Raw genomic sequence first — 18,723 nt, 5'->3', positions numbered from 1 at the left:
AGTGGCAACTTTCAAAGAACAATGAACATAGACCCCAAGATCTCTCTGCTCCTCCACATTGCCAAGAACCCTACCATTAACCCTGTATTCCGCATTCAGATTTGTCCTTCCAAAATGGACAACCTCACACTTGTCAGGGTTAAACTCCATCTGCCACTTCTCAGCCCAGCTCTGCATTCTATCTATGTCTCTTTGAAGCCGACAACAGCCCTCCTCACTATCCACAACTCCACCAATCTTCGTATCATCTGCAAATTTACTGACCCACCCTTCAACTCCCTCATCCAAGTCGTTAATGAAAATCACAAACAGCAGACGACCCAGAACTGATCCCTGCGGTACGCCACTGATAACTGGGCTCCAGGCTGAATATTTGCCATCCACCACAACTCTCTGTCTTCTATCGGTTAGCCAGTTTGTTATCCAACTGGCCAAATTTCCCACTATCCCATGCCTCCTTACTTTCTGCATAAGCCTACCATGGGGAACCTTATCAAATGCCTTACTAAAATCCATGTACACTACATCCACTGCTTTACCTTCATCCACATGCTTGGTCACCTCCTCAAAGAATTCAATAAGACTTGTAAGGCAAGACCTACCCCTCACAAATCCGTGCTGACTATCCCTAATCAAGCAATGCCTTTCCAGATGCTCAGAAATCCTATCCCTCAGTACCCTTTCCATTACTTTGCCTACCACCGAAGTAAGACTAACTGGCCTGTAATTCCCAGGGTTATCCCTATTCCCTTTTTTGAACAGTGGCACGACATTCGCCACTCTCCAATCCTCTGGTACCACCCCTGTTGACAGCGAGGACGAAAAGATCATTGCCAACGGCTCTGCAATTTCATTTCTTGCTTCCCATAGAATCCTTGGATATATCCCGTCAGGCCCGGGGGACTTGTCTATCCTCAAGTTTTTCAAAACGCGCAACACATCTTCCTTCCTGACAAGTATCTCCTCAAGCTTATCAGTCTGCTTCACGCTGTCCTCTCCAACAATATGGCCCCTCTCATTTGTAAATACTGAAGAAAAATACTTGTTCAAGACCTCTCCTATCTCTTCAGACTCAATACACAATCTCCCGCTACTGTCCTTAATCGGACCTACTCTCACTCTAGTCATTCTCATATTTCTCACGTATGTGTAAAGGCCTTGGGGTTTTCCTTGATCCTACCCGCCAAAGATTTTTCATGCCCTCTCTTAGCTCTCCTAATCCCTTTCTTCAGTTCCCTCCTGGCTATCTTGTATCCCTCCAGCGCACTGTCTGAACCTTGTTTCTTCAGCCTTACATAAGTCTCCTTCTTCCTCTTAACAAGACATTCAACCTCTCTTGTCAACCATGGTTCCCTCACTCGACCATCTCTTCCCTGCCTGACAGGGACATACATATCAAAGACACGCAGTACCTGATCCTTGAACAAGTTCCACATTTCACTTGTGTCCTTCCCTGACAGCCTATGTTCCCAACTTCTGCACTTCAATTCTTGTCTGACAGCATTGTATTTACCCTTCCCCCAATTATAAACCTTGCCCTGTTGCTCGCACCTATCCCTCTCCATTACTAAAGTGAAAGTCACAGAATTGTGGTCACTACCTCCAAAATGCTCCCCCACTAACAAATCTATCACCTGCCCTGGTTCATTACCAAGTACTAAATCCAATATGGCCTCCCCTCTGGTCGGACAATCTACATACTGTGTTAGAAAAGCTTCCTGGACACACTGCACAAACACTACCCCATCCAAACTATTTGATCTAAAGAGTTTCCACTCAATGTTTGGGAAGTTGAAGTCGCCCATGACTACTACCCTGTGACTTCTGCACCTTTCCAGAATCTGTTTCCCAATCTGTCCTCCACATCTCTGCTGCTATTGGGGGGCCTATAGAACACTCCCAACAAGGTGACTGCTCCTTTCCTATTTCTAACTTCCACCCATATTACCTCAGTAGGCAGATCCCCCTCGAACTGCCTTTCTGCAGCTGTTATACTATCTCTAATTAACAATGCCACCCCCCCACCTCTTTTACCACCCTCCCTAATCTTGTTGACACATCTATAACCAGGGACCTCCAACAACCATTTCTGGCCCTCTTCTATCCAAGTTTCCGTGATGGCCACCACATCGTAGTCCCAAGTACCGATCCATGCCTTAAGTTCACCCACCTTATTCCTGATGCTTCTTGCATTAAAGTATACACACTTCAACCCATCTCCTTGCCTGCAAGTACTCTCCTTTGTCATTGTTACCTTCCCCACTGCATCACTACGTGCTTTGGCGTCCTGACTATCGTCTACCTTAGTTGCTGGACTACAGATCCGGTTCCCATTCCCCTGCCAAATTAGTTTAAACCCTCCCGAAGAGTACTAGAAAACCTCCCCCCCAGGATATTGGTGCCCCTCTGGTTCAGATGCAACCCGTCCTGCTTGTACAGGTCCCACCTTCCCCAGAATGCGCTCCAATTATCCAAATACCTGAAGCCCTCCCTCCTACACCATTCCTGCAGCCACGTGTTCAACTGCACTCTCTCCCTATTCCTATAGGGTGGGGGTGTTAACCTTGGGTAGGGTGCTCTTTGCAGGAGCCGGTGCAGACTCGATGGGCCGAATGGCCTCCTTCTGCACTGTAAATTCTATGAAACATAGAAAATAGCACCTGCTCCACTATTCACTATTCAACATGATCATGGCTGTTCGTTTATCTCAACACTACACTCCAATGCTCTCTCCCCATAGCCCTGGACACTCTCAAGAGATCAGACATCTACCCCTTTCCTTCTTAATTTTATTCAGCGATTTGACCTCCACAGACCTTCTATGGTAGAGAATTCCACAGATTCACCATCCCTCTGAGAGAAGACAGTTCTCCTCCTCTCAGTCATTTAATTCACATTTACAGTTTACAAACATGTACAATGTTCAACCACATTATCACCCGCTGCCCAACCCGCCCCTCCAATTTCAACTCCAAACATTAAAAAATGTTGTTTACAAAATTCATGACAAACCAGTTCTGTGCAGCAGTTAAGAGTATGCCAACCTTTTCACCCACCAAATGTCAGGCGGAGGGTACACGGTAGCACAGTGGGTAGCACGGTAGCACAGTGGGTAGCACGGTAGCACAGTGGGTGGCACGGTAGCACAGTCGGTAGCACGGTAGCACAGTGGGTGGCACGGTGGCACAGTGGGTAGCACGGTAGCACAGTGGGTGGCACGGTAGCACAGTGGGTGGCACGGTAGCACAGTGGGTGGCACGGTAGCACAGTGGGTGGCACGGTAGCACAGTGGGTGGCACGGTCGCACAGTGGGTAGCACAGTGGGTGGCACGGTAGCACAGTGGGTAGCACGGTGGCACAGTGGGTGGCACGGTAGCACAGTGGGTGGCACGGTAGCACAGTGGGTGGCACGGTAGCACAGTGGGGGCAGCACGGTAGCACAGTGGTTGGCACAGTAGCACAGTGGGTAGCACGGTAGCACAGTGGGTATCACGGTAGCACAGTGGGTGGCACGGTAGCACAGTGGTAGCACAGTAGCACAGTGGGTAGCACGGTAGCACAGTGGGTAGCACAGTGGGTAGCACGGTAGCACAGTGGGTGGCACGGTAGCACAGTGGGTGGCACGGTAGCACAGTGGGTAGCACGGTAGCACAGTGGGTGGCAAGGTAGCACAGTGGGTAGCACAGTAGCACAGTGGGTGGCACGGTAGCACAGTGGGTGGCACGGTAGCACATTGGGTGGCACGGTAGCACAGTGGGTGGCATGGTATCACAGTGGGTGGCATGGTATCACAGTGGGTGGCATGGTAGCACAGTGGGTAGCACGGTAGCACAGTGGGTAGCACGGTAGCACAGTGGGTAGCACGATAGCACAGTGGGTAGCACGGTAGCACAGTGGGTAGCACGGTAGCACAGTGGGTGGCACGGTAGCACAGTGGGTGGCACGGTAGCACAGTGGGTGGCACGGTAGCACAGTGGGTAGCACGGTAGCACAGTGGGTAGCACGGTAGCACAGTGGGTGGCACGGCAGCACAGTGGGTGGCACGGTAGCACAGTGGGTAGCACGGTAGCACAGTGGGTGGCACGGTAGAACAGTGGGTGGCACGGTAGCACAGTGGGTATCACGGTAGCACAGTGGGTAGCATGGTAGCACAGTGGGTATCACGGTAGCACAGTGGGTAGCACGGTAGCACAGTGGGTGGCACGGTAGCACAGTGGGTAGCACGGTAGCACAGTGGGTAGCACGGTAGCACAGTGGGTGGCACGGTAGCACAGTGGGTGGCACGGTAGCACAGTGGGTAGCACGGTAGCACAGTGGGTAGCACGGTAGCACAGTGGGTAGCATGGTAGCACAGTGGGTAGCACGGTAGCACAGTGGGTGGCACGGTAGCACAGTGGGTAGCACGGTAGCACAGTGGGTGGCACGGTAGCACAGTGGGTGGCACGGTAGCACAGTGGGTGGCACGGTAGCACAGTGGGTAGCACGGTAGCACAGTGGGTAGCACAGTGGGTAGCACAGTGGGTGGCACGGTAGCACAGTGGGTAGCACAGTGGGTAGCACAGTGGGTAGCACGGTAGCACAGTGGGTGGCACGGTAGCACAGTGGGTGGCACGGTAGCACAGTGGGTAGCACGGTAGCACAGTGGGTGGCACGGTAGCACAGTGGGTGGCACGGTAGCACAGTGGATGGCAGGGTAGCACAGTGGGTGGCACGGTAGCACAGTGGGTAGCACGGTAGCACAGTGGGTGGCACGGTAGCACAGTGGGTGGCACGGTAGCACAGTGGGTAGCACAGTAGCACAGTGGGTGGCACGGTAGCACAGTGGGTAGCACGGTAGCACGGTAGCACAGTGGGTAGCACGGTAGCACAGTGGGTAGCACGGTAGCACAGTGGGTGGCACAGTAGCACAGTGTGTGGCACGGTAGCACAGTGGATAGCACGGTAGCACAGTGGGTGGCACAGTAGCACAGTGGGTGGCACGGTAGCACAGTGGGTAGCACGGTAGCACAGTGGGTGGCACGGTAGCACAGTGGGTGGCACGGTAGCACAGTGGGTGGCACGGTAGCACAGTGGGTAGCACGGTAGCACAGTGGGTGGCACGATAGCACAATGGGTAGCACAGTAGCACAGTGGGTGGCACGGTAGCACAGTGGGTAGCACTGTAGCACAGTGGGTGGCACGATAGCACAATGGGTAGCACGGTAGCACAGTGGGTGGCACGGTAGCACAGTGGGTAGCACGGTAGCACAGTGGGTAGCACAATAGCACAGTGGGTGGCACGGTAGCACAGTGGGTAGCACAGTGGGTAGCACAGTGGGTAGCACAGTGGGTGGCACGGTAGCACAGTGGGTGGCACGGTAGCACAGTGGGTAGCACAGTGGGTGGCACGGTAGCACAGTGGGTAGCACGGTAGCACAGTGGGTGGCACGGTAGCACAGTGGGTGGCACGGTAGCACAGTGGGTGGCACGGTAGCACAGTGGGTGGCACGGTAGCACAGTGGGTAGCACGGTAGCACAGTGGGTAGCACGGTAGCACAGTGGGTAGCACGGTAGCACAGTGGGTGGCACGGTAGCACAGTGGGTGGCACGGTAGCACAGTGGGTGGCACGGTAGCACAGTGGGTAGCACGGTAGCACAGTGGGTGGCACAGTAGCACAGTGGGTAGCACGGTAGCACAGTGGGTGGCACGGTAGCACAGTGGGTGGCATGGTAGCACAGTGGGTAGCACAGTGGGTAGCACAGTGGGTAGCACGGTAGCACAGTGGGTGGCACGGTAGCACAGTGGGTAGCACAGTGGGTAGCACAGTGGGTGGCATGGTAGCACAGTGGGTGGCACGGTAGCACAGTGGGTGGCACGGTAGCACAGTGGGTGGCATGGTAGCACAGTGGGTGGCACGGTAGCACAATGGGTAGCACGGTAGCACAGTGGGTGGCACGGTAGCACAGTGGGTAGCACGGTAGCACAGTGGGTAGCACAATAGCACAGTGGGTGGCACGGTAGCACAGTGGGTAGCACAGTGGGTAGCACAGTGGGTGGCACGGTAGCACAGTGGGTGGCACGGTAGCACAGTGGGTAGCACAGTGGGTGGCACGGTAGCACAGTGGGTAGCACAGTGGGTAGCACGGTAGCACAGTGGGTAGCACGGTAGCACAGTGGGTGGCACGGTAGCACAGTGGGTGGCACGGTAGCACAGTGGGTAGCACGGTAGCACAGTGGGTAGCACAGTGGGTAGCACAGTGGGTGGCAAGGTAGCACAGTGGGTAGCACAGTGGGTGGCACGGTAGCACAGTGGGTGGCACAGTAGCACAGTGGGTGGCACGGTAGCACAGTGGGTGGCACGGTAGCACAGTGGGTGGCACGGTAGCACAGTGGGTAGCACGGTAGCACAGTGGGTGGCACGGCAGCACAGTGGGTGGCACGGTAGCACAGTGGGTAGCACGGTAGCACAGTGGGTGGCACGGTAGAACAGTGGGTGGCACGGTAGCACAGTGGGTATCACGGTAGCACAGTGGGTAGCATGGTAGCACAGTGGGTATCACGGTAGCACAGTGGGTAGCACGGTAGCACAGTGGGTGGCACGGTAGCACAGTGGGTGGCACGGTAGCACAGTGGGTAGCACGGTAGCACAGTGGGTAGCACGGTAGCACAGTGGGTAGCACGGTAGCACAGTGGGTAGCACGGTAGCACAGTGGGTAGCACGGTAGCACAGTGGGTAGCACGGTAGCACAGTGGGTAGCACGGTAGCACAGTGGGTAGCACAGTAGCACAGTGGGTGGCACGGTAGCACAGTGGGTAGCACGGTAGCACAGTGGGTGGCACGGTAGCACAGTGGGTGGCACGGTAGCACAGTGGGTAGCACGGTAGCACAGTGGGTGGCACGGTAGCACAGTGGGTAGCACGGTAGCAGTGGGTGGCACGGTAGCACAGTGGGTAGCACGGTAGCACAGTGGGTAGCACGGTAGACAGTGGGTAGCATGGTAGCACAGTGGGTAGCACGGTAGCACAGTGGGTGGCACGGTAGCACAGTGGGTAGCACGGTAGCACAGTGGGTGGCACGGTAGCACAGTGGGTGGCACGGTAGCACAGTGGGTGGCACGGTAGCACAGTGGGTGGCACGGTAGCACAGTGGATGGCACAGTAGCACAGTGGGTGGCACGGTAGCACAGTGGGTAGCACGGTAGCACAGTGGGTAGCACAGTGGGTAGCACAGTGGGTGGCACGGTAGCACAGTGGGTAGCACAGTGGGTAGCACAGTGGGTAGCACGGTAGCACAGTGGGTGGCACGGTAGCACAGTGGGTGGCACGGTAGCACAGTGGATGGCAGAGTAGCACAGTGGGTGGCACGGTAGTACAGTGGGTGGCACGGTAGCACAGTGGGTGGCACGGTAGCACAGTGGGTAGCACAGTAGCACAGTGGGTGGCACGGTAGCACAGTGGGTAGCACGGTAGCACGGTAGCACAGTGGGTAGCACGGTAGCACAGTGGGTAGCACGGTAGCACAGTGGGTGGCACGGTAGCACAGTGGGTGGCACGGTAGCACAGTGGGTAGCACGGTAGCACAGTGGGTGGCACAGTAGCACAGTGGGTGGCACGGTAGCACAGTGGGTAGCACGGTAGCACAGTGGGTGGCACGGTAGCACAGTGGGTGGCACGGTAGCACAGTGGGTGGCACGGTAGCACAGTGGGTAGCACGGTAGCACAGTGGGTGGCACGATAGCACAATGGGTAGCACGGTAGCACAGTGGGTGGCACGGTAGCACAGTGGGTAGCACTGTAGCACAGTGGGTGGCACGATAGCACAATGGGTAGCACGGTAGCACAGTGGGTGGCACGGTAGCACAGTGGGTAGCACGGTAGCACAGTGGGTAGCACAATAGCACAGTGGGTGGCACGGTAGCACAGTGGGTAGCACAGTGGGTAGCACAGTGGGTAGCACAGTGGGTGGCACGGTAGCACAGTGGGTGGCACGGTAGCACAGTGGGTAGCACAGTGGGTGGCACGGTAGCACAGTGGGTAGCACAGTGGGTAGCACGGTAGCACAGTGGGTGGCACGGTAGCACAGTGGGTAGCACGGTAGCACAGTGGGTGGCACGGTAGCACAGTGGGTAGCACGGTAGCACAGTGGGTAGCACGGTAGCACAGTGGGTAGCACGGTAGCACAGTGGGTAGCACGGTAGCACAGTGGGTGGCACGGTAGCACAGTGGGTAGCACGGTAGCACAGTGGGTGGCACGGTAGCACAGTGGGTGGCACGGTAGCACAGTGGGTAGCACGGTAGCACAGTGGGTGGCACAGTAGCACAGTGGGTAGCACGGTAGCACAGTGGGTGGCACGGTAGCACAGTGGGTGGCATGGTAGCACAGTGGTAGCACAGTGGGTAGCACAGTGGGTAGCACGGTACTACAGTGGGTGGCACGGTAGCACAGTGGGTAGCACAGTGGGTAGCACAGTGGTGGCATGGTAGCACAGTGGGTGGCACGGTAGCACAGTGGGTGGCATGGTAGCACAGGTGGGTGGCACGGTAGCACAGTGGGTGGCATGGTAGCACAGTGGGTAGCACGGTAGCACAGTGGGTAGTACGGTAGCACAGTGGGTGGCATGGTAGCACAGTGGGTGGCACGGTAGCACAGTGGGTGGCACGGTAGCACAGTGGGTAGCACGGTAGCACAGTGGGTGGCACGGTAGCACAGTGGGTGGCACGGTAGCACAGTGGGTAGCACGGTCGCACAGTGGGTGGCACGGTAGCACAGTGGGTGGCACGGTAGCACAATGGGTAGCACGGTAGCACAGTGGGTGGCACTGGAAAAAAGCAAATTACTGAGGATGCCGGAATCAGAAACCAAAGAGAAAATGCTGGAAAATCTCAGCAGGTCTGGCAGCATCTGTAGGGAGAGAAAAGAGCTAACGTTTCACGTCCAGATGACCATTTGTCAAAGCTATAATACAGAGAAAGCGGGAAATATTTATACTGTGGAGTGAGAATGAAAGATGAGCCATAGCCACAGAAACCCAGGGAAATGGGGTGCTAATAGCCACAGAAATCATGGGGAAAGAGTGTTAATGGCAGTCCCCAGAGAGAACAAAAGGTGTGAAAGGTCAAACAGCAGGGAAACTAATATCAGAGAGTAAACCGTGACAGATGTAAATGTGGGGAGAGGGGAAGGGGAGGCAAAGGAGAGAAAGGGTAAGGAAAGGTGGATAAGATGGGGGGGGGGGGTTAAATATATATAAATATAAAGACAGTTAAAATGAAATGGGATGAAAACAAATGGGTCGAGGTGGGGTAGAGCTAATCATCTGAAGTTGCTGAATTCGATGTTGAGACCGGAAGGCTGTAGAGTGTCTAAACGGAAAATGAGATGTTATTCCTTCAGTTTACGTTGAGCTTCACTGGAACATTGCAGCAGGCCAAGAACATTGTGGGCATGGGAGCAGAGTCTTAAGTTAAAATGGCAAGCAACAGGAAGATCAGGGTCCTGAATGCGCACAGACCAAAGGAGTTCAGCAAAGCGATCACCTTAGCACTGTTGCTTCACAGCTCCAGAGGTTCGATTCCCGGCTTGGGTCACTGTCTGTGCGGCATTTACACGTTCTCCCCTTCACTGCGTGGGTTTCCTCTGGGTGCTCCGGTTTCCTCCCACAGTCCAAAGATGTGCAGGTTAGGTGGATTGGCTGTGCCAAATTGCCCTTAGTGTCCAAAAAAGTTAGGTGGGGTTACTGGGTTATGGGGATAGGGTGGAGGTAAGGGCTCTTTCCAAATGGCCTTATTCTGCACTGTAAATTCTATGATAAAACAACAACTATCCCCAATGCCCCCGCCCAGCCTCTGATGGTGACACACTCTCTGAAAAAGGAAATAAGCTACTTCCATCTGAGGTAGAAGCCTTCAGCCGACCCTTTTATTAAATACTTGATTTTTTTCTAAGTATAAAAATTCCATCAGGACCCCGAGTCGAGCTGCTGCTCTGGACAAGGACAAGGTCCTCCAGCCAAACAAGCTTTTCCTGTGGGCTTTCTGTAACTCCGGCAAGTTTGAGATCCCAAAGCATTATCAAATGGATGGGTTTTGGAGGAGGTTTTGACAATGGTTTGAGGGGGAGGTAAGGGTGAGTTTTGGGATGGAGGTGCCTTATTTTCAAGGCGACGTGCGCGCCCCTTCACAGCTCACGGGGCTATTCTCAGGCAAAGGAGCCCCAACAAAGAGGTGTAAGGCCAGGTGATGGAAAACCTGGTCAAGGAGCCATTTGAAGGAGATGAAAGGAGCGCGAGAGATTTCAGTTGGGGAATTCCAGATCTTACAGCCTGGCTAGCCAAGACAGCGGTCAATATTGGAATGGTGGAAAACAGGGAGGCAAGGGCAAAGAGCGGGGAGGGGAGGGACGGGGAGCCAAGCCAGCTGTCAATATTGGAATGATGGAAATTGGGAAGGTAACGGCGAGGAGTGGCGAGGGGAGGGGAGTGCAGGGAGCGGAGATGCTCAAAATCACTTCAATTTGAAAGAATGGTTTCTCTTTCTCCTGATCCACTTATACAGGTAGCAATAACAACCTGTTCAAAGTCAAGGATGTGCTGGTGCATACAGAGTATGACTTAGCGGGAAAGAAAAGTGAGAATATCACCCAGTTTTATGACTACGATGTGGCACTGCTCGAGCTGAAGACACCGATAAGCTTTTCGAAGACCAATAGGTAACTATCTCTTCACCCTTGGGTGTGTAGTGGGAATGTAATGAGACGAGTAATTCAGAGGTACAAATTATTGCTTGGAGGACCCAGGTTACCAGGCTAACCACCAGCATGGTGGCTGATAGCCTGTGTAAGTGTAATTAATTAAAATTACAATTGCAATTAAAAGCTAGTGGAAGTCATGGCGATTATGAAACTGTCATCAACTGTCATATAAAAAAATTGCATCTGTTTAATGAATGACCTCTTCGAGCAGCAATGTGCACTCAGAATGGGGCCAGGAAAGTATTCAGCACAGGGCAATACCAACCCAGGATGGACAGCGGATGCTGAGTTTACCACTGATGACCCAGTTTCGGAACAGAAGAAAACAGAATTTGTGGAAACTTTGAGGAAGCTGGTGTGATTCAGTGTCAGTGTGAATATGGACCCAGTGTGATTTAGAATCAGTGTGAATATGGACCCAGTGTGATTGGGGATCAGTGCAAATGTGAACCCAGTGTGATTGGGGATCAGTGTGAATATGTAGCCAGTGTGATCAGTGATCAGTGTGAATATGGACACAGTGTGATTGGGGATCAGTGTGAATGTGAACCCGGTGTGATTGGGGATCAGTGTGAATGTGAACCTGGTATGATTGGGGATCAGTGTGAATGTGAACCCGGTGTGATTGGGGATCAGTGTGACTATGGACCCGGTGTGATTGGGGATCACTGTGAATATGGACCCGGTGTGATCAGTGATCAGTGTGAATGTGAACCTGGTGTGATTGGGGATCAGTGTTGATATGGACCCGGTGTGATTGGGGTTCAGTGTGAATATGGACCTGGTGTGATTAGGGATTAGTGTGAATATGAACCCGGTGTGATTGGGGATTAGTGTGAATGTGAACCCGGTGTGATTGGGGATCAGTGTGAATGTGAACCCGGTGTGATTGGGGATCAGTGTGAATATGGACCCGGTGTGATTGGGGATCAGTGTGAATGTGAACCCGGTGTGATTGGGGATCAGTGTGAATATGGGCCCGGTGTGATTGGGGATTAGTGTGAATATGGACCCGGTGTGATTGGGGATCAGTGTGAATGTGAACCCGGTGTGATTGGGGATCAGTGTGAATATGGGCCCGGTGTGATTGGGGATTAGTGTGAATATGGACCAGGTGTGATTGGGGATCAGTGTGAATATGGACCCGGTGTGATTGGGGATCAGTGTGAATATGGACCCGGTGTGATTGGGGATCAGTGTGAATATGGACCCGGTGTGATTGGGGATCTGTGTGAATATGGACCCAGTGTGATTGGGGATCACTGTGAATGTGAACCCGGTGTGATTGTGGATCAGTGTGAATATGGACCCGGTGTGATCAGTGATCAGTGTGAATGTGAACCTGGTGTGATTGGGGATCAGTGTTGATATGGAGCCGGTGTGTTTGGGGTTCAGTGTGAATATGGACCTGGTGTGATTAGGGATTAGTGTGAATATGAACCCGGTGTGATTGGGGATCAGTGTGAATATGAACCCGGTGTGATTGGGGATCAGTGTGAATATCGACCCGGTGTGATCAGTGATCAGTGTGAATATGGACACAGTGTGATTGGGGATCAGTGTGAATGTGAACCCCGTGTGATTGGGGATCAGTGTGAACATGGACCCGGTATGATTGGGGATAAGTGTGAATTATGGACCCTGTGTGATTGGGGATTGGTGTGAATGTGAACCTGGTGTGATTGGGGATCAGTGTGAATATGGACCCGTTGTGATTGGGGATCAGTGCGAATGTGAACCCGGTGTGATTGGGGATCAGTGTGAATATGGACCCGGTGTGATTGGGGATCAGTGTGAATGTGAACCCGGTGTGATTGGGGATCAGTGTGATTGGGGATCAGTGTGATTGGGGATCAGTGTGATTGTGAACCCGGTGTGATTGTGAACCCGGTTTGATTGGGGATCAGTGTGAATATGGACCCGGTGTGATTAGGGATTAGTGTGAATATGGACACAGTGTGATTGGGGATCAGTGTGAATGTGAACCCGGTGTGATTGGGGATCTGTGTGAATATGGACCCGGTCTGATTGGGGATCAGTGTGAATGTGAACCTGGTGTGATTGGGGATCAGTGTGAATGTGAACCTGGTGTGATTGGGGATCAGTGTGAATGTGAACCCCGTGTGATTGGGGATCAGTGTTGATATGGACCTGGTGTGATTGGGGATCAGTGTGAATATGGACCCGGTGTGATTGGGGATCAGTGTGAATATGAAGCCCGTGTGATTGGGAATCAGTGTGAATATGGACACAGTGTGATTGGGGATCAGTGTGAATATGGACCCGGTGTGATTGGGGATCAGTGTGAATGTGAACCCGGTGTGATTGGGGATCAGTGTGAATATGGACCCGGTGTGATTGGGGATCAGTGTGAATATGGACCCGGTGAGATTGGGGATCAGTGTGAATATGGACCCGGTGTGATTGGGGATCAGTGTGAACATGAACCCGGTGTGATTGGGGATCAGTGTGAATGTGCACCCGGTGTGATTGGGGATCAGTGTGAATATGGACCCGGTGTGATTGGGGATCAGTGTGAATATGGACCCGGTGAGATTGGGGATCAGTGTGAATGTGAACCCGGTGTGATGGGGGATCAGTGTGAATGTGAACCCGGTGTGATTGGGGATCAGTGTGAATATGGACAAAGTGTGATTGGCGACAAGTGTGAACATGGACCCGGTGTGATTGGGGATCAGTGTGAATATGGACCCGGTGTGATTGGGGATCAGTGTGAATGTGAACCCGGTGTGATTGGGGATCAGTGTGAATATGGACCTGGTGTGATTGGGGATCAGTGTGAATATGGACCCGGTGTGCTTGGGGACAAGTGTGAACATGGACCCGATGTGATTGGGGATCAGTGTGAATATGGACCCGGTGTGATTGAGGATCAGTGTGAATATGGACCCGGTGTGATTGGGGTTCAGTGTGAATATGGACCCGGTGTGATTGGGGATCAGTGCGAATGTGAACCCGTTGTGATTAGGGATCAGTGCGAATATGGACCCGATGTGATTGGGGATCAGTGCGAATGTGAACCCGGTGTGATTGGGGATCAGTGTGAATATGGACCCGGTGTGATTGGGGATCAGTGTGAATGTGAACCCGGTGTGATTGGGGATCAGTGTGATTGGGGATCAGTGTGATTGTGAACCCGTGTGATTGTGAACCCGGTTTGATTGGGGATCAGTGTGAATATGGACACAGTGTGATTGGGGATCAGTGTGAATGTGAACCCGGTGTGATTAGGGATTAGTGTGAATATGGGCACAGTGTGATTGGGGATCAGTGTGAATATGGACACAGTATGATTGGGGACAAGTGTGAATATGAACCCGGTGTGATTGGGGATCAGTGTGAATATGGACCCGTTGTGATTGGGGATCAGTGCGAATGTGAACCCGGTGTGATTGGGGATCAGTGTGAATATGGACCCGGTGTGATTGGGGATCAGTGTGAATGTGAACCCGGTGTGATTGGGGATCAGTGTGATTGGGGATCAGTGTGATTGTGAACCCGTGTGATTGTGAACCCGGTTTGATTGGGGATCAGTGTGAATATGGACCCGGTGTGATTAGGGATTAGTGTGAATATGGACACAGTGTGATTGGGGATCAGTGTGAATGTGAACCCGGTGTGATTGGGGATCTGTGTGAATATGGACCCGGTCTGATTGGGGATCAGTGTGAATGTGAACCTGGTGTGATTGGGGATCAGTGTGAATGTGAACCCGGTGTGATTGGGGATCAGTGTGAATATGGACCCGGTGTGATTGGGGATCAGTGTGAATGTGAACCCGGTGTGATTGGGGATCAGTGTGAATATGGACCCGGTGTGATTGGGGATCAGTGTGAATATGGACCCGGTGAGATTGGGGATCAGTGTGAATATGGACCCGGTGTGATTGGGAATCAGTGTGAACATGAACCCGGTGTGATTGGGGATCAGTGTGAATGTGAACCCGGTGTGATTGGGGATCAGTGTGAATATGGACCCGGTGTGATTGGGGATCAGTGTGAATATGGACCCGGTGAGATTGGGGATCAGTGTGAATGTGAACCCGGTGTGATGGGGGATCAGTGTGAATATGGACAAAGTGTGATTGGCGACAAGTGTGAACATGGACCCGGTGTGATTGGGGATCAGTGTGAATATGGACCCGGTGTGATTGGGGATCAGTGTGAATGTGAACCCGGTGTGATTGGGGATCAGTGTGAATATGGACCTGGTGTGATTGGGGATCAGTGTGAATATGGACCCGGTGTGCTTGGGGACAAGTGTGAACATGGACCCGGTGTGATTGGGGATCAGTGTGAATATGGACCCGGTGTGATTGAGGATCAGTGTGAATATGGACCCGTTGTGATTGGGGATAAGTGTGAATATGAACCCGGTGTGATTGGGAATCAGTGTGAATATGGACACAGTGTGATTGGGGATCAGTGTGAATATGGACCCGGTGTGATTGGGGATCAGTGTGAATATGGACCCGGTGTGATTGGGGATCAGTGCGAATGTGAACCCGTTGTGATTAGGGATTAGTGCGAATATGGACCCGATGTGATTGGGGATCAGTGCGAATGTGAACCCGGTGTGATTGGGGATCAGTGTGAATATGGACCCGGTGTGATTGGGGATCAGTGTGAATGTGAACCCGGTGTGATTGGGGATCAGTGTGATTGGGGATCAGTGTGATTGTGAACCCGTGTGATTGTGAACCCGGTTTGATTGGGGATCAGTGTGAATATGGACACAGTGTGATTGGGGATCAGTGTGAATGTGAACCCGGTGTGATTAGGGATTAGTGTGAATATGGGCACAGTGTGATTGGGGACAAGTGTGAATATGAACCCGGTGTGATTGTGGATCAGTGTGAATATGGACCCGTTGTGATTGGGGATCAGTGTGAATGTGAACCCGGTGTGATTGGGGATTAGTGTGAATATGGACACAGTTTGATTGGGGATCAGTGTGAATGTGAAACCGGTGTGATTAGGGATTAGTGTGAATATGGACCCGGTGTGATTGGGGATTAGTGTGAATATGGGCACAGTGTGATTGGGGATCAGTGTGAATATGGACCCGGTGTGCTTGGGGACCAGTGTGAATATGGACCCGGTGTGCTTGGGGATCAGTCTGAATATGGACCCGGTGTGATTGGGGATCAGTGTGAATATGGACCCATTGTGATTGGGGATCAGTGTGAATATGGACCTGTTGTGATTGGGGATCACTGTGAATATGGACCCGGTGTGATTGGGAATCAGTGTGAATATGGACCCGGTGTGATTGGGGATCAGTGTGAATGTGAACCCGGTGTGATTGGGGATTAGTGTGAATATGAACCCGGTGTGATTGGGGATCAGTGTGAATATGGACCCGGTACGATTGGGGATCAGTGTGAATGTGAACCCGGTGTGATTGGGGATTAGTGTGAATATGGACACCGTTTGATCGGGGATAAGTGTGAATATGGACCCGGTGTGATTGGGAATCAGTGTGAATGTGAACCCGGTGTGATTGGGGATCAGTGTGAATATGGACCCGGTGTGATTGGGGATTAGTGTGAATATGAACCCGGTGTGATTGGGGATTAGTGTGAATATGAACCCGGTGTGATTGGGGATCAGTGTGAATATGGACCCGTTGTGATTGGGGATCACTGTGAATATGGACCCGGTGTGATTGGGAATCAGTGTGAATATGGACCCGGTGTGATTGGGGATTAGTGTGAATATGAACCCGGTGTGATTGGGGATTAGTGTGAATATGAACCCGGTGTGATTGGGGATCAGTGTGAATATGGACCCGGTGTGATTGGGGATCAGTGTGAATGTGAACCCGGTGTGATTGGGGATTAGTGTGAATATGGACACAGTTTGATTGGGGATCAGTGTGACTATGGACCCGGTGTGATTCGGGATTAGTGTGAATATGGACACAGTGTCATTGGGGATTAGTGTGAATATGGACCCGGTGTGATTGGGGATCAGTGTGAATATGGACCCGGTGTGATTGGGAATCAGTGTGAATATGGACCCGGTGTGATTGGGGATCAGTGTGAATATGGACCCGGTGTGATTGGGGATCAGTATGAATGTGAACCCGGTGTGATTGGGGATCAGTGTGAATATGAACCCGGTGTGATTGGGGATCAGTGTGAACATGGACCCGGTGTAATTGGGGATCAGTGTGAATGTGAACCCGGTGTGATTAGGGATTAGTGTGAATATGGGCACAGTGTGATTGGGGATCAGTGTGAATATGGACCCGGTGTGCTTGGGGACAAATGTGAATATGGTCCCGGTGTGCTTGGGGATCAGTCTGAATATGGACCCGGTGTGATTGGGGATCAGTGTGAATATGGACCCATTGTGATTGGGGATCAGTGTGAATATGGACCCGTTGTGATTGGGAATCAGTGTGAATATGGACACAGTATGATTGGGGACAAGTGTGAATATGGACCCGGTGTGATTGTGGATCAGTGTGAATGTGAACCCGGTGTGATTGGGGATCACGGTGAATGTGAACCCGGTGTGATTGGGGATCAGTGTGAATATGGACCCGGTGTGATTGGGGATCAGTGTGAATGTGAACCCGGTGTGATTGGGGATTAGTGTGAATATGGACCCGGTGTGATTGGGGATCAGTGTGAATGTGAACCCGGTGTGATTGGGGATTAGTGTGAATATGAACCCGGTGTGATTGGGGATCAGTGTGAATATGGACACGGTGTGATTGGGGATCAGTGTGAATGTGAACCCGGTGTGATTGGGGATTAGTGTGAACATGGACACAGTTTGATTGGGGATCAGTGTGAATGTGAAACCGGTGTGATTAGGGATTAGTGTGAATATAGCACAGTGTGATTGGGGATCAGTGTGAATATGGACCCGGTGTGCTTGGGGACCAGTGTGAATATGGACCCGGTGTGCTTGGGGATCAGTCTGAATATGGACCCGGTGTGATTGGGGATCAGTGTGAATATGGACCCGGTGTGATTGGGGATCAGTGTGAATATGGACCCGTTGTGATTGGGGATCACTGTGAATATGGACCCGGTGTGATTGGGAATCAGTGTCAATATGGACCCGGTGTGATTGGGGATCAGTGTGAATGTGAACCCGGTGTGATTGGGGATTAGTGTGAATATGAACCCGGTGTGATTGGGGATCAGTGTGAATATGGACACGGTGTGATTGGGGATCAGTGTGAATGTGAACCCGGTGTGATTGGGGATTAGTGTGAACATGGACACAGTTTGATTGGGGATCAGTGTGAATGTGAAACCGGTGTGATTAGGGATTAGTGTGAATATGGGCACAGTGTGATTGGGGATCAGTGTGAATATGGACCCGGTGTGCTTGGGGACCAGTGTGAATATGGACCCGGTGTGCTTGGGGATCAGTCTGAATATGGACCCGGTGTGATTGGGGATCAGTGTGAATATGGACCCGGTGTGATTGGGGATCAGTGTGAATATGGACCCGTTGTGATTGGGGATCACTGTGAATATGGACCCGGTGTGATTGGGAATCAGTGTCAATATGGACCCGGTGTGATTGGGGATCAGTGTGAATGTGAACCCGGTGTGATTGGGGATTAGTGTGAATATGAACCCGGTGTGATTGGGGATCAGTGTGAATATGGACCCGGTGCGATTGGGGATCAGTGTGAATGTGAACCCGGTGTGATTGGGGATTAGTGTGAATATGGACACAGTTTGATTGGGGATCAGTGTGAATATGGACCCGGTGTGATTGGGGATTAGTGTGAATATGGACCCGGTGTGATTGGGGATTAGTGTGAATATGAACCCGGTGTGATTGGGGATTAGTGTGAATATGAACCCGGTGTGATTGGGGATCAGTGTGAATATGGACCCGTTGTGATTGGGGATCACTGTGAATATGGACCCGGTGTGATTGGGAATCAGTGTGAATATGCACCCGGTGTGATTGGGGATCAGTGTGAATATGGACCCGTT

The 18,723-nt window shown here is 52.2% G+C and overlaps 1 protein-coding gene across 2 annotated transcripts in view; it reads left to right on the top strand.

Moving 5' to 3' along the window:
• The window catches only part of LOC119976391 (complement factor B-like), a 109,570-nt gene that overhangs the window by 60,281 nt on the left and 30,566 nt on the right, over positions 1-18,723 (top strand). Inside the window, exon 13 of one of the 2 annotated variants that reach the window (XM_038816904.1) lies at positions 10,535-10,688. In XM_038816904.1, coding sequence (XP_038672832.1) covers positions 10,535-10,688 — 154 coding nt within the window. The remainder of the gene's footprint in view (positions 1-10,534; positions 10,689-18,723) is intronic. The other variant, XM_038816903.1, reaches the window with a different exon arrangement.

The sequence above is a fragment of the Scyliorhinus canicula genome, chromosome 13, assembly GCF_902713615.1.
Source record: "Scyliorhinus canicula chromosome 13, sScyCan1.1, whole genome shotgun sequence".
NCBI lineage: Eukaryota > Metazoa > Chordata > Chondrichthyes > Carcharhiniformes > Scyliorhinidae > Scyliorhinus > Scyliorhinus canicula.
The sequence above is the reverse complement of the archived record's forward strand: the minus strand, read 5'-3'. Positions and strand labels throughout refer to the sequence as shown.